The following is a 16,727-nucleotide window of genomic DNA, read 5'->3' as shown; positions in this document are numbered from 1 at the left end:
AGAAGGGGAGGGGCTTAACACTTTTGAGTGTAATACTTTGTGCGGCCTCCGGAGGCATAGCCTATACACCCAATTGTCTGGGTCTCCCAATTAGAGCTAGAAGAAAAGGAATTTACGGTAAGTAAACAAAATTCCCTTCTTTTGACCCAAACTACTTAAAATAGTACATGGGATTCAAGAATTTTGCACAAAGCAAAAAAACTGCAACTCTTTAGTGGGAAATGTAACATTACGGGTAACACACGGGTACAATCTGATGTCATCACCCCTCCCCCTTCCTTTCCAAATGACTTGGTGGGATGAGAAGTATTATCACTGTTCAAACAAATATGTTGTAATATGATTTTATGTTCTAATAAAAATTTAATGTTTAAAAAAAAAAAGTCACACAAAACAATTGCCAAAATAACTGGTGTATATAAAATCACTCGGGAGGGGGGGCTGGAGTGGAGTTAAGACAAATTTTTCCAACCATTTAATAGTTTAATTTCATGACTTTGTGTAAGACGTCTGCAGAAGCCGCAATGACAGTAACAATCTGAAAAGAAACCTTAAGGCCCTGTGCGCACTAGACATTGACTTTTCCTTAGGGAAAATCCGGCCCCCTTGAAAGAATCCCGCACCTGCGCTAAAAAAACGCACCAAAACCGCAACGAAATCTGCATGCTGTTTTTCCGCAGGTTGGTCCCTGCGGAGTTTTACCATTATCTATGGCAAAAACTGCAGGTGCCTGCGGAAAAGAAGTGACATGCACATTAATTCCACAGGTATAAAAAAAACGCAGCATTTTTTTAAACCCATAGGTTTTGCTGGGGAATGACTGTAGCAATGTTAAAAACATTTTCTGCAGCAAATCTGTGGTAAAAGCCTCAGCGTGTGCACAGGGCCTTAAAAGCAAATAGTTTGATGAATTTGTCGCAAACCTCTGTCACTAAGGGAAGAGTCGGACGGGGATCGCAGGCTTGGACTGGCCGGCGGCTCTCCCCACCCGAGCACAACGGCCTCATGCTCCTCTATGCAGCAGTCACTCTTTGGTGGGGAGAGCCGCCGGCCAGTCCAAGCATTGCGATCCCCGTCCGAGTTATACGATCGTCCGACTCTTCACAGATTAAGGCTTTGTGCCCACGGGACTCTGTACCAGTGGATTTTGCTGCTGAAAACCTGCGGATTTATCTGGATTTTCTAGATAAATCCGGAGGTTTTAGCAAGTACAGACACTCCCCATGTTATCCTATGGGACATGGGGAGTGCTGTGTCCATGCTGCGGTATGTGCGGCTGCGGAATATGCTGTGGATCTCCCTGCTGCACGTAACTGCATGTCATGCGTCTCCACTATGGAGATAGAGGTCGGGACGTCCGTGGGTAAGTCGCACGAATGTCCGCAGGTTTCCCGAAGATATTTCGTTGGAATCCCGTAGGTATGGATAGCTGCGGATTCCGGGGATCAGCTGCGGGAAACCTGCGGATATATCCGCGAGTACAGTGTCCCGGGGCCACATAGTCTAAGACGTTTTCATGTAGAAACCCCTGTGAAATGCTGTGATGTATCAGGTCCCCAGTGTCAGCGCTCCGTACTTATCACCGGCTGTTACTCTTTGCAGTGTACATGATAAAGCTGGGCACCCTGGAGAATGCGGGCACGGCAGAGGTGGAGTGGCGCTGGCATCCATACACCAACACCGCTAAGAAGAGGAAATATCTCACCAATGAATAGTATTTGTGTGTTACCTGTAAATAAAGATCTTTATATAAGGACGGGACGTGGAGAATCTCTTCAATGTAACTTATTTTAATGTGTAAACTGTAACCTACAGAGAACAAGTAACAGAATAACCACTAATAACTGCTAATAACCACTAATACCTGCTAATAACCACTAATAACTGCTAATAACCACTAATACCTGCTAATAACCACTAATACCTCTCCTATCCCATCGGCTGCTCCTTCCTCAGTACTCCTCCCCCTCTTCAGCCTCCTCGTCTACAGAGTCTATTCCCACTTCTTCGTAGTCCTTTTCCAGCGCGGCCAGATCTTCTCGGGCCTCGGAGAACTCTCCTTCCTCCATTCCCTCTCCCACGTACCAGTGCACGAAGGCTCGCTTGGCGTACATCAGATCGAACTTGTGGTCCAGCCGGGCCCAGGCCTCTGCGATGGCCGTAGTGTTGCTCAGCATGCACACAGCGCGCTGCACTTTGGCCAGGTCTCCCCCGGGCACCACTGTTGGGGGCTGGTAGTTGATTCCGACCTGAGGGGAGAGGTAATAAGCGGTAAGCTCTGACAGCCGGCTTCTATGCAGCGTAAGGAGACTCCCAACTCCCATTTGGCTGATTCTTAATTCATTTAGGCTAAGTTCACACTTCCGTTGTTTTGCTTCAGTCACAATCCATTGCCTTGATGAATTACGGTATCCTGCAAAATATTTTGCAGGAATCCAGTTTTTCCCCATAGACTTCTATTAGCGACAGATTGTGACTGATGATGCTGCGTTGCATCCGCTGCGTCACGGTCAGTTGTTTTTTGACTGACCGCCGGGCGGGAGCAACGCAGCATGTAACGGTTTTTAAGCAGCGCGATCCGTAGGATTTCGTGCGCATGCGCTCTCTGGCTCCCTGCACCCGTAACCAGGATACACATCGGATTACTAACCAATGTGCTTTGGTTAGTTACCCGATATTTACACTGGTTACGTGTGCAGGGAGCCAGCGCTGAGCGGTGTATGCTGGTAACCAAGATAAATATCGGGTAACCAAGCAAAAGAAGGGAATTTTGTTTACTTACCGTAAATTCCTTTTCTTCTAGCTCCAATTGGGAGACCCAGACAATTGGGTGTATAGCTCATGCCTCCGGAGGCCACACAAAGTATTACACTAAAAGTGTAAAGCCCCTCCCCTTCTGCCTATACACCCCCCGTGCTCCCACGGGCTCATCAGTTTTGGTGCAAAAGCAAGAAGGAGGAAAAAATTATAAATTGGTTTAAAGTAAATTCAATCCGAAGGAATATCGGAGAACTGAAACCATTCAACATGAACAACATGTGTACACAAAGAACAACAGCCCGAAGGGAACAGGGGCGGGTGCTGGGTCTCCCAATTGGAGCTAGAAGAAAAGGAATTTACGGTAAGTAAACAAAATTCCCTTCTTCTTTGTCGCTCCATTGGGAGACCCAGACAATTGGGACGTCCAAAAGCAGTCCCTGGGTGGGTAAATAATACCTCATAATAGAGCCGTAAACGGCTCCGTCCTACAGGTGGGCAACCGCCGCCTGAAGGACTCGCCTACCTAGGCTGGCATCTGCCGAAGCATAGGTATGCACCTGATAGTGTTTCGTGAAAGTGCAGGCTCGACCAGGTAGCCGCCTGACACACCTGCTGAGCCGTAGCCTGGTGCCACAAGGCCCAGGACGCTCCCACGGCCCTGGTAGAATGGGCCTTCAGCCCTGAGGGAACCGGAAGCCCCGAGGAACGATAAGCTTCGAGAATTGGTTCCTTGATCCACCGAGCCAGGGTTGATTTGGAAGCTTGTGTCCCTTTACGCTGGCCAGCGACAAGGACAAAGAGTGCATCCGAGCGGCGCAGGGGCGCCGTACGAGAAATGTAGAATCTGAGTGCTCTCACCAGATCTAACAAGTGCAAATCCTTTTCACATTGGTGAACTGGATGAGGACAAAAAGAGGGTAAGGAGATATCCTGATTGAGATGAAAGGGGGATACCACCTTAGGGAGAAATTCCGGAACCGGACGCAGAACCACCTTGTCCTGGTGAAACACCAGGAAAGGGGCTTTGCATGACAGCGCTGCTAGCTCAGACACTCTCCGAAGTGAAGTGACTGCTACTAGGAAAACCACTTTCTGCGAAAGGCGTGAGAGAGAAATATCCCTCATTGGCTCGAACGGTGGTTTCTGAAGAGCCATCAGCACCCTGTTCAGATCCCAGGGTTCTAACGGACGCTTGTAAGGAGGGACGATGTGACAAACCCCCTGCAGGAACGTGCGCACCTGTGGAAGTCTGGCCAGGCGCTTCTGAAAAAACACAGAGAGCGCAGAGACTTGTCCCTTAAGGGAGCCGAGCGACAAACCCTTTTCCAATCCGGATTGAAGGAAGGACAGAAAAGTGGGCAAGGTAAATGGCCAGGGAGAAAAACCCTGAGCAGAGCACCACGACAGGAATATCTTCCACGTCCTATGGTAGATCTTGGCGGACGTTGACTTCCTAGCCTGTCTCATAGTGGCAATGACCTCTTGAGATAACCCTGAAGACGCTAGGATCCAGGACTCAATGGCCACACAGTCAGGTTGAGGGCCGCAAAATTCAGATGGAAAAACGGCCCTTGAGACAGCAAGTCTGGTCGATCTGGTAGTGCCCACGGTTGGCCGACCGTGAGATGCCACAGATCCGGGTACCACGACCTCCTCGGCCAGTCTGGAGCGACGAGGATGGCGCGGCAGCAGTCGGTCCTGATCTTGCGTAACACTCTGGGCAACAGTGCCAGAGGGGGAAACACATAAGGGAGTTGAAACTGCGACCAATCCTGAACTAAGGCGTCTGCCGCCAGAGCTCTGTGATCTTGAGACCGTGCCATGAATGTCGGGACCTTGTTGTTGTGCCGGGACGCCATTAGGTCGACGTCCGGCATGCCCCAGCGGCAACAGATCTCCTGAAACACGTCCGGGTGAAGGGACCATTCCCCTGCGTCCATGCCCTGGCGACTGAGATAATCTGCTTCCCAGTTTTCTACGCCCGGGATGTGAACTGCGGATATGGTGGAGGCTGTGGCTTCCACCCACAGCAGAATCCGCCGGACTTCCTGGAAGGCTTGCCGACTGCGTGTGCCGCCTTGGTGGTTGATGTATGCCACCGCTGTGGAGTTGTCCGACTGAATTCGGATCTGTTTGCCTTCCAGCCACGGCTGGAACGCCTTTAGGGCAAGATACACTGCCCGTATCTCCAGAACATTGATCTGAAGGGAGGACTCTGTCTGAGTCCAAGTCCCCTGAGCCCTGTGGTGGAGAAAGACCGCTCCCCACCCTGACAGGCTCGCGTCCGTCGTGACCACCGCCCAGGATGGGGGCAGGAAGGATTTCCCCTTCGACAGAGAAGTGGGGAGAAGCCACCACTGAAGGGAAGCTTTGGCTGCCCGAGAAAGGGAGACGTTCCTGTCGAGGGACGTCGACTTCCTGTCCCATTTGCAGAGAATGTCCCATTGAAGTGGGCGCAGGTGAAACTGCGCAAAAGGAACTGCCTCCATTGCTGCTACCATCTTCCCTAGGAAGTGCATGAGGCGCCTCAAGGGGTGTGACTGGCCTTGAAGGAGAGATTGCACCCCAGTCTGTAGTGAACGCTGTTTGTTCAGCGGAAGCTTCACTATCGCTGAGAGAGTATGAAACTCCATGCCAAGATATGTCAGTGATTGGGCCGGTGTCAGATTTGACTTTGGAAAGTTGATAATCCACCAGAAACTCTGGAGAGTCTCCAGAGCAATGTTCAGGCTGTGTTGGCATGCCCCTTGAGAGGGTGCCTTGACAAGCAGATCGTCTAAGTAAGGGATCACCGAGTGTCCCTGAGAATGTAGGATTGCCACCACTGTTGCCATAACCTTGGTGAAGACCCGTGGGGCTGTCGCCAGGCCAAAAGGCAGTGCCACGAACTGAAGGTGTTCGTCCCCTATGGCGAAACGCAGGAAGCGCTGATGCTCTGGTGCAATCGGTACGTGGAGATAAGCATCTTTGATGTCGATTGATGCTAGGAAATCTCCTTGGGACATTGAGGCGATGACGGAGCGGAGGGATTCCATCCGGAACCGCCTGGTTTTCACATGCTTGTTGAGCAGTTTTAGGTCCAGAACAGGACGGAAGGATCCGTCCTTTTTTGGCACCACAAACAAGTTGGAGTAAAAACCGTGACCCCGTTGCTGAAGAGGAACAGGGATCACCACTTCCTCCGCCTTCAGAGTGCCCACCGCCTGCAGAAGAGCATCGGCTCTTTCGGGGGGCGGAGATGTTCTGAAGAAACGAGTCGGAGGACGAGAGCTGAACTCTATCCTGTAACCGTGAGACAGAATGTCTCTCACCCATCGGTCTTTTACCTGTGGCAGCCAGGCGTCGCAAAAGCGGGAGAGCCTGCCACCGACCGAGGATGCGGTTTGAGGAGGCCGAAAGTCATGAGGTGGCCGCTTTGGGAGCGGTTCCTCCGGCGGTCTTTTTAGGACGTGACTTAGACCGCCATGAATCGGAGTTCCTCTGATCTTTCTGAGGCCTTTTGGATGAGGAGAATTGAGACCTGCCCGCGGTCCGAAAGGACCGAAACCTCGATTGTACCTTCCGTGGTTGAGGTCTGTTTGGTCTGGACTGGGGTAAGGATGAGTCCTTTCCCTTGGATTGTTTAATGATTTCATCCAATCGCTCACCAAACAAGCGGTCGCCAGACAATGGCAAACCGGTTAAGAACTTTTTGGAAGCAGAATCTGCCTTCCATTCACGTAGCCACATGGCCCTGCGGACTACCACAGAATTGGCGGATGCTACCGCCGTACGGCTCGCAGAGTCCAGGATAGCATTAATGGCGTAGGACGCAAACGCCGACGCCTGAGTGGTTAAGGACACCACTTGCGGGGCAGATGTACGTGTTACTGCATTAATCTGCGCCTGACAAGCTGAGATAGCTTGGAGTGCCCATACGGCAGCGAATGCTGGAGCAAACGACGCGCCGATAGCTTCATAGATGGATTTCAACCATAGTTCCATCTGTCTGTCAGTGGCATCTTTGAGTGAAGCCCCATCTTCCACTGCAACTATGGATCTAGCCGCCAGTCTGGAGATTGGAGGATCCACCTTAGGACACTGAGTCCAGCCCTTGACAACATCAGGGGGGAAGGGATAACGTGTATCCTTAAGGCGCTTGGAAAAGCGCTTATCTGGACAGTCTCGGTTTTTCTGGACTGCCTCTCTGAAGTCAGAGTGATCCAGAAACGTACTCAATGTACGCTTGGGAAACCTGAAACGGAATTTCTCCTGAGAAGCCGACTCCTCAATTGGAGGAGCTGGGGGAGAAATATCCAACACCTGATTGATGGTCGCTATAAGGTCATTCACTACTGCGTCACCTTCAGGTGTATCTAGGTTGAGAGCGGCCTCAGGATCAGAGTCCTGATCTGATACCTCCGCTTCATCCTCCAGAGAGTCCTCCTGCTGCGACCCTGAGCAGTGTGATGAGGTGGAGGGAATTTCCCAGCGCGCCCGCTTAAGCGGTCTGGGACTGCGGTCCGTGTCAGAGACCTCACCCTGGGATCTATGGGTCACCCCAGGGGCACTTTGCTGTTCCAATTGAGGGGGACCAGGGGTCAAAGACTGAACAGTGCCCGGGACCTGAGTCACCGGTCTGGACTGTAGGGCTTCTAGTATTTTAGCAGACCATTTATCCATACTCTCAGACAGTTTGTCAGCAAATACTGCAAACTCCGTCCCTGTCACCTGGATAGTGGTAGCAGGTGGATCCACCTGGGCCACCTGTAGCAGAGGCTCCGGCTGAGTAAGTGCCACAGGGGCCGAGCATTGCACACAATGAGGGTCAGTGGAACCTGCCGGTAGTATAGCCGCACATGATGTACAGGCTGCAAAGTACGCCTGTGCTTTGGCACCCTTGCTTTTTGCGGACGACATGCTGTTGTCTCCTCTGAGAACAATCCAGGAGGGTATATAGCCAAAAAACAACAGAGCGACCGTACAGTGCAAATGTATAGCCTATATATATATATATATATATATATATATATATATATATATATATATATATATATATATATATATATATATATATACACTTCGGTACTCAGTGGGGCCAGCACTTCAGGTGCTGCTTACCGACCGCTCAGAGCGGTTGTGTGATCACCAGATTCCCTGCCTGGGTCTCCCTGTTGTCTCTCCTCTCCAGCGTCTGAATCGCTGACAGGAATGGCTGCCGGCGTTCTGTGGGGAGGAGGGGACCGTGGGCGTGCCCAAGAAAAGTGCGGGAATCTAGTGCCCCAGTGTACTGAGTGAGGAGGGAGGAGGATACTAATGTATGCTCCAGCCCTCAGCGCTGACGATCTGTGCAGCGTCCCGCCCTTCCCCTGACTGGCAGGCCTGTGGGCGGGAATATACGACACTAGGCCGCAGAAGCCGGGGACTAAAGTTATAAGCGCGGCCGGCAATAAGCGCGGCCGCGCGGTAGTCCCCGGCGCACTAACACACCCAGCAGTGCTGCAATGTGTATAGCACAAGCGCTCAATGCGCGGTAGTCCCCGGCGCACTAACACACCCAGCAGTGCTGTAATGTGTATGGCACAAGCGCTCCATGCGCGGTCCCCACGGGGACACAGAGTACCTCACAGTAGCAGGGCCTTGTCCCTGACGATACCCGGCTCCTATCCAGCAGATTCCCAGGGGCTGCGGAGGGAGCACGGTCCCTGTGCCTGGAGACCGATAGGATCCCACTTCACCCAGAGCCCAGTAAGGGATGGGGAAGGAAAGAAGGGAATTTTGTTTACTTACCGTAAATTCCTTTTCTTCTAGCTCCAATTGGGAGACCCAGACAATTGGGGTGTATAGGCTATGCCTCCGGAGGCCGCACAAAGTATTACACTAAAAGTGTAAAGCCCCTCCCCTTCTGCCTATACACCCCCCGTGCTCACGGGCTCCTCAGTTTTGGTGCAAAAGCAAGAAGGAGGAAAAAGAATTATAAACTGGTTTAAAGTAACTTCAATCCGAAGGAATATCGGAGAACTGAAACCATTCAACATGAACAACATGTGTACACAAAAAACAGGGGCGGGTGCTGGGTCTCCCAATTGGAGCTAGAAGAAAAGGAATTTACGGTAAGTAAACAAAATTCCCTTCTTCTTTGTCGCTCCATTGGGAGACCCAGACAATTGGGACGTCCAAAAGCAGTCCCTGGGTGGGTAAATTAATACCTCGTGATAGAGCCGTAACACGGCCCCTTCCTACAGGTGGGCAACCGCCGCCTGAAGGACTCGTCTACCTAGGCTGGCATCCGCCGAAGCATACGTATGCACCTGATAGTGTTTCGTGAAAGTGTGCAGGCTCGACCAGGTAGCCGCCTGACACACCTGCTGAGCCGTAGCCTGGTGCCTCAAAGCCCAGGACGCGCCCACGGCTCTGGTAGAATGGGCCTTCAGCCCTGAGGGAACCGGAAGCCCAGCCGAACGGTAAGCTTCGAGAATTGGCTCCTTGATCCACCGAGCCAGGGTTGATTTGGAAGCCTGTGACCCTTTACGCTGGCCAGCGACAAGGACAAAGAGTGCATCCGAGCGGCGCAGGGGCGCCGTACGAGAAATGTAGAGTCCGAGTGCTCTCACCAGATCTAACAAGTGCAAATCCTTTTCACATTGGTGAACTGGATGAGGACAAAAAGAAGGTAAGGAGATATCCTGATTGAGATGAAAGGGGGATACCACCTTAGGGAGAAATTCCGGAACCGGACGCAGAACCACCTTGTCCTGGTGAAACACCAGGAAAGGGGCTTTGCATGACAGCGCTGCTAGCTCAGACACTCTCCGAAGTGATGTGACTGCTACTAGGAAGACCACTTTCTGCGAAAGGCGTGAGAGAGAAATATCCCTCATTGGCTCGAATGGTGGTTTCTGAAGAACCCTCAGCACCTTGTTCAGATCCCAGGGTTCTAACGGACGCTTGTAAGAAGGAACGATGTGACAAACCCCCTGCAGGAACGTGCGTACCTGTGGAAGTCTAGCTAGGTGCTTCTGGAAAAACACAGAGAGCGCTGAGACTTGTCCCTTAAGGGAGCCGAGCGACAAACCCTTTTCCAGTCCAGATTGAAGGAAGGACAGAAAAGTGGGCAAGGCAAAAGGCCAGGGAGAAAAACCCTGAGCAGAGCACCACGACAGGAAAATTTTCCACGTCCTGTGGTAGATCTTGGCGGACGTTGGTTTCCTAGCCTGTCTCATAGTGGCAATGACCTCTTGAGATAATCCTGAAGACGCTAGGATCCAGGACTCAATGGCCACACAGTCAGGTTGAGGGCCGCAGAATTCAGATGGAAAAACGGCCCTTGAGACAGCAAGTCTGGTCGGTCTGGTAGTGCCCACGGTTGGCCGACCGTGAGATGCCACAGATCCGGGTACCACGACCTCCTCGGCCAGTCTGGAGCGACGAGGATGACGCGGCGGCAGTCGGCCCTGATCTTGCGTAACACCATGGGCAACAGTGCCAGCGGAGGAAACACATAAGGGAGCTGAAACTGCGACCAATCCTGAACTAAGGCGTCTGCCGCCATAGCTCTGGGATCTTGAGACCGTGCCATGAACGTCGGTACCTTGTTGTTGTGTCGGGACGCCATGAGGTCGACGTCCGGCACCCCCCAACGGCAACAGATCTCCTGAAACACGTCCGGGTGAAGGGACCATTCCCCTGCGTCCATGCCCTGGCGACTGAGATAATCTGCTTCCCAGTTTTCCACGCCCGGGATGTGAACTGCAGAGATGGTGGAGGCCGTGGCTTCCACCCACATCAAGATCCGCCGGACTTCCTGGAAGGCTTGCCGACTGCGCGTGCCGCCTTGGTGGTTGATGTATGCCACCGCTGTTGAATTGTCCGACTGAATTCGGATCTGCTTGCCTTCCAGCCACTGCTGGAACGCTTTCAGGGCAAGGTACACTGCCCGTATTTCCAGAACATTGATCTGAAGTGAAGACTCTTGCCGGGTCCACGTACCCTGAGCCCTGTGGTGGAGAAAAACCGCTCCCCACCCTGACAGACTCGCGTCCGTCGTGACCACCTGCCAGGATGGGGGTAGGAAGGATTTCCCCTTCGATAATGAAGTGGGAAGAAGCCACCACCGAAGTGAAGCTTTGGTCGCCTGTGAGAGAGACGTTCCTGTCGAGGGACGTCGGCTTCCTGTCCCATTTGCGAAGGATGTCCCATTGAAGAGGACGCAGGTGAAACTGCGCGAAAGGGACTGCCTCCATTGCTGCCACCATCTTCCCCAGGAAGTGCATGAGGCGCCTCAAGGGGTGTGCCTGACCTTGCAGGAGAGATTGTACCCCCTTCTGTAGCGACCGCTGCTTGATGAGCGGAAGCTTCACTATCGCTGAGAGGGTATGAAACTCCATGCCAAGATATGTCAGCGATTGTGCCGGTGTCAGACTTGACCTTGGAAAATTGATGATCCACCCGAAACTCTGGAGAGTCTCCAGGGTAGCGTCGAGGCTGTGTTGGCATGCCTCCTGAGAGGGTGCCTTGATCAGGAGATCGTCCAAGTAAGGGATCACCGAGTGACCCTGAGAGTGGAGGACCGCTACTACAGTAGCCATAACCTTGGTGAAAACCCGTGGGGCTGTTGCCAGGCCGAACGGCAGTGCCACGAACTGCAGGTGTTCGTCTCTTATGGCGAAGCGCAAGAAGCGCTGATGCTCTGGAGCAATCGGAACGTGGAGATAAGCATCTTTGATATCGATCGATGCAAGGAAATCTCCTTGGGACATTGAGGCGATGACGGAGCGGAGGGATTCCATCCGGAACCGCCTGGTCCTTACGTGTTTGTTGAGCAGTTTCAGGTCCAGGACAGGACGGAAAGACCCGTCCTTCTTTGGGACCACAAACAGGTTGGAGTAAAAACCGTGGCCCTGTTGCTGAAGAGGAACAGGGACCACCACTCCTTCTGCTTTCAGAGTGCCCAGCGCCTGCCGAAGAGCATCGGCTCGCTCGGGAGGCGGGGATGACCTGAAGAATCGAGTCGGGGGACGAGAGGTGAACTCTATCTTGTAACCGTGAGACAGAATGTCTCTCACCCAGCGGTCTTTTACCCGTGGCAGCCAGGTGTCGCAAAAGCGGGAGAGCCTGCCACCGACCGAGGATGCGGATTGAGGAGGCCGAAAGTCATGAGGAAGCCGCTTTGGTAGCGGCACCTCCGGTGGTCTTTTTAGGACGTGACTTAGACCGCCATGAATCAGAGTTCCTTTGACCTTTCTGAGACCTTTTGGACGAGGAGAATTGGGACCTGCCCGCGCCCCGAAAGGACCGAAACCTCGACTGCCCCCTCCTCTGTTGGGGTATGTTCGGTTTGGGCTGGGGTAAGGATGTATCCTTTCCCTTGGATTGTTTGATGATTTCATCCAAACGCTCGCCAAACAACCGGTCGCCAGAAATTGGCAAACTAGTTAAGCGCTTTTTGGAAGCCGAATCTGCCTTCCATTCCCGTAGCCACAAGGCCCTGCGGAGTACCACCGAATTGGCGGATGCAACCGCCGTACGGCTCGCAGAGTCCAGGACAGCATTAATAGCTTAAGACGCCATTGCCGACGTCTGAGCGGTTATGGACGCCACCTGGGGCGCGGAAGTGCGTGTGGCTGCGTCAATTTGCGCTTGACCTGCTGATATAGCCTGTAGCGCCCATACGGCTGCGAATGCTGGGGCAAAAGGAGCGCCGATAGCTTCATAGATGGATTTCAACCAGAGCTCCATCTGCCTGTCAGTGGCATCTTTGAGTGAAGCCCCATCTTCCACTGCAAGAATGGATCTAGCCGCCAGTCTAGAGATTGGAGGATCCACCTTGGGACACTGAGTCCAACCCTTGACCACGTCAGGGGGAAAGGGATAACGTGTATCCTTAAGGCGCTTAGAAAAACGCTTATCTGGACAATCATGGTGATTCTGGACTGCGTCTCTGAAGTCAGAGTGGTCCAGAAACATACTCGGTGTACGCTTGGGAAACCTGAAACGGAATTTCTCCTGCTGAGAAGCTGACTCCTCCACCGGAGGAGCTGAAGGAGAAATATCCAACATACGATTGATGGACGCAATAAGATCATTCACTATGGCGTCCCCGTCCGGAGTATCAAGATTGAGAGCGGCCTCAGGATCAGAATCCTGATCAGCTGTCTCCGCATCATCAACCAGAGATTCCCCCCGCTGAGACCCTGAACAATATGATGATGTCGAGGGAATTGCCAAGCGAGCTCGCTTAGTCGGTCTGGGACTGGGGTCTGTGTCAGAGCCCTCAGCCAGGTTTCTATGATAATCCCCGGGGGGACATTGTTGGTCCAACAGAGGGGGGCCAGGGAACAATGATTCAACAGAGTCCCTGTGCTGAGATACCGGTCTGGACTGCAAGGCTTCTAGTATCTTAGCCATAGTCTCAGAGAGTTTATCCTTAAAGACTGCAAACTCCGTCCCTGTCACCTGGACAGTGTCAGCAGGTGGAGCCCCCTGGGCCCCCCCTAGCAGAGGCTCCGGCTGAGTAAGTGCAGCAGGGGCCGAGCAATGCACACAGTGAGGGTCAGTGGAACCTGCCGGTAGCGGCGTCGTACATGCGGCGCAGGCAGCATAGTAAGCCTGTGTTTTGGCACCCCTGCCTTTTGTGGGCGCCATGCTATTGTCTTCCCTGAGTAACACAATAGGGAATATAGCCAGAAATCAACTGTGCACTATACAGTGTAAAATATATACCATAAACATATAATTACACTTCTGCACAATGGGGCTAGCACCACAGGTGCTGCTTACCACCCGCTTAAAGCGGTTGTGAGGCCACCAGAGTCCCTGCCTGGGTCTCCCAGAATTTGTCCCCCTCTGCAGCGTCCGAGGAGCTGACAGGAATGGCTGCCGGCGTCCTGAGGAGAGGAGGGAGCCGTGGGCGTGACCCAGAAAGTGCGGGAATTGGTGCCTCACAGTGCACAGTGAGGGGGGTGGAGTATGCAAAGCATGCTCCAGCCCTCACTGCTGCTCGTCTGTACAGCGTCCCGCCCTTCCCCTGCCTGTCAGGGCTGTGGGCGGGAGGAGGAAACACTAGGCCGTACAAGCCGGGGACTCAAGTAATAAGCGCGGCTGCCATAAAAGCGCGGCCGCGCGGAAGTCCCCGGCGCACTACAAGTCCCAGCCGCGCCTCAGTGTTAAAACATGGCGGCGGCGGCGGTAGTGCGGTAGTCCCCCTACATAAACACACTCAGCGACGCTGAGTGTGTAATGGCACATTAACCCGGTCAGCGCCGCGGTCCCCGGTGCACTAGCACACCCAGCAATGCTGGAGTGTTGCTGTGCGCGGTCCCCACAGGGACACAGAGTACCTCCAAGTAGCAGGGCCATGTCCCTGAACGATACCCAGCTCCTATCCAGCAGGCTCCCAGGAGTTGTGGATGAAGCACGGTCTCAGTGCCTGGAGACCGATAGGATCCCACTTCACCCAGAGCCCTAAGGGGGATGGGGAAGGAAAACAGCATGTGGGCTCCAGCCTCCGTACCCGCAATGGATACCTCAACCTTAACAACACCGCCGACAAGAGTGGGGTGAGAAGGGAGCATGCTGGGGGCCCTATATGGGCCCACTTTTCTTCCATCCGACATAGTCAGCAGCTGCTGCTGACCCATCTATGGAGCTGTGCGTGCATGTCTGCCTCCTTCGCACAAAGCATAAAAACTGAGGAGCCCGTGGGAGCACGGGGGGTGTATAGGCAGAAGGGGAGGGGCTTTACACTTTTAGTGTAATACTTTGTGCGGCCTCCGGAGGCATAGCCTATACACCCCAATTGTCTGGGTCTCCCAATGGAGCGACAAAGAAACAGCATGTGGCTCCTGCCTGTGTACCCGCAATGGGTACCTCAACCTTAACAGCACCGCCGACACAGTGGGGTGAGAAGGGAGCATGCTGGGGGCCCTTTATGGGCCCTCTTTTCTTCCATCCGACCTAGTCAGCAGCTGCTGCTGACCAAGCTGTGGAGCTATGCGTGGATGTCAGCCTCCTTCGCACAAAGCATAAAAACTGAGGAGCCCGTGATGCACGGGGGGTGTATAGGCAGAAGGGGAGGGGCTTTACACTTTTAGTGTAATACTTTGTGTGGCCTCCGGAGGCATGAGCTATACACCCAATTGTCTGGGTCTCCCAATGGAGCGACAAAGAAAGTGCTTTGCTTTTACCTGATATTTACCCTGGCCCTCGCCCTCCCCAGCCTGAGAATATCGGGCCGCTGCTGTGTGCTTACCCGGCTGGACGGTAAAAATACGGCGGAGCACACGCTTTTTTTTTTTAATATGTACATTGGATTTCTATGTGTCTGTGCATTATATATGTATACTTCCTACACCACTGAAAATGGAGGAACTTCCTCTGCCTCTTCTAGTCACATCACGTCCTTGCAAAACACAGGGCAGTGATGTACACTATGTCCCGAAAAACGTGAAACAACGCGGGAATAACGCAGGAAAACGCAATGAAACGCACATGATTTGCTACCTGCGCTATTTCATGATTACATTGCAGTCAATGGAGTGAATAACGCAGTTACCTGCAGAAAAGAAGTGACTGCTCATTCTTTTTCTTAAGAAAATTCTTTTGGTAGATTTTCTTAAGAAAAAACGCAGTGTGCGCACAGCTATTTTTTTTCCCCATAGGTTTTTCTGGGGAATGTCTGCAGAAAGGCACAACCATTTTCTCAAATTTCTGCAGCAAAATCGCACAAAAAAAGCGGGTAAAAACGCAGTGTGCGCACAGGGCCTAATGGAGTCTTCAGACTTGGTATATTGATGACCTTTCCTTGGCAAGGACATGCCATCACTTTATTATCAGTAGGGTTATACTTCTAGGACCCCCCACAATCCTGAGACTGAAGGGGCTAAGATGTCAATGTGTAGGAAAATTAGTGGATCCGCTTCAATCTCACAATCTGCACCCCACTAGTCATGTGATGGTATATCTTTTCTATAGGCTTCACTTTATTATATGGGTTTTTCCACCAATCTAATTCTGTGCTAATATTCTCGGCACTGGTAATGACACTTTCCATTTAGGCCGGTGTGGGTGGGTTTCTAATACTAACCTTGAATCCTGTTGGGCACCAGTCTACAAACTGAATAGTGCGTTTTGTCTTAATGGTTGCGATGGCGGCGTTGACATCCTTGGGGACCACGTCCCCCCTGTATAACATGCAGCAGGCCATGTATTTGCCGTGGCGGGGGTCACACTTCACCATCTGGTTTGCAGGCTCAAAGCAGGCATTGGTTATTTCAGCCACGGACAGCTGCTCGTGGTAGGCCTTCTCTGCAGAGATGACAGGCGCGTACGTGACCAGCGGGAAATGGATACGTGGATATGGAACCAGGTTTGTCTGAAATTCGGTGAGATCAACATTTAAAGCCCCATCAAACCTCAGCGAGGCAGTGATGGACGACACGATCTGCCCAATGAGACGGTTGAGATTTGTGTATGTTGGACGTTCAATGTCCAAGTTTCGGCGACAAATATCATAAATGGCCTCATTGTCCACCATAAAGGCGCAATCTGAATGCTCCAGCGTGGTGTGTGTGGTCAGTATGGAGTTGTATGGCTCCACCACTGCTGTGGACACTTGCGGTGCTGGGTAGATTGCAAACTCAAGCTTGGACTTCTTGCCATAATCTATAGAGAGTCTCTCCATCAGAAGAGATGCAAATCCTGAGCCTGTGCCGCCTCCAAAGCTGTGGAAAATGAGGAAACCTTGTAATCCGGTGCACTGGTCAGCCTGCGAGAGAAGATAGTGCCATATTACACACAACTGTCATAACCAAAGCCTTCCATGTCCTCTATGTATAGATCAGTGCTGATCATAGGGGCCATAGAGGAGCCTCAGTCACCATCACAGCCCTGCGATCATGTAACACCAGCTTCATACAGTGCGTCCACCCATCTCCTGTATACACCGCACCTATATACAGCGTGTCCACCCATCTCCTGAATACACCGCA

At 52.4% G+C, this 16,727-nt stretch overlaps 1 protein-coding gene across 1 annotated transcript; it reads right to left on the bottom strand.

Moving 5' to 3' along the window:
• Positions 1-1,850: 1,850 nt before the first annotated feature.
• On the bottom strand, positions 1,851-16,504 carry LOC142260387 (tubulin alpha chain, testis-specific-like; the record flags this gene model as incomplete). The annotated part of the gene is made up of 2 exons (XM_075331901.1): positions 1,851-2,249; positions 15,824-16,504. Coding segments are annotated over 2 exons (978 nt in total), but the record flags the coding sequence as incomplete, so codon positions are not given.
• Between the last annotated feature and the right edge of the window lie 223 nt (positions 16,505-16,727).

Source organism: Anomaloglossus baeobatrachus, unplaced genomic scaffold (genome assembly GCF_048569485.1).
Source record: "Anomaloglossus baeobatrachus isolate aAnoBae1 unplaced genomic scaffold, aAnoBae1.hap1 Scaffold_1010, whole genome shotgun sequence".
NCBI classification, from domain to species: Eukaryota; Metazoa; Chordata; class Amphibia; order Anura; family Aromobatidae; genus Anomaloglossus; species Anomaloglossus baeobatrachus.
This window is presented reverse-complemented; position numbering and strand designations above follow the sequence as displayed.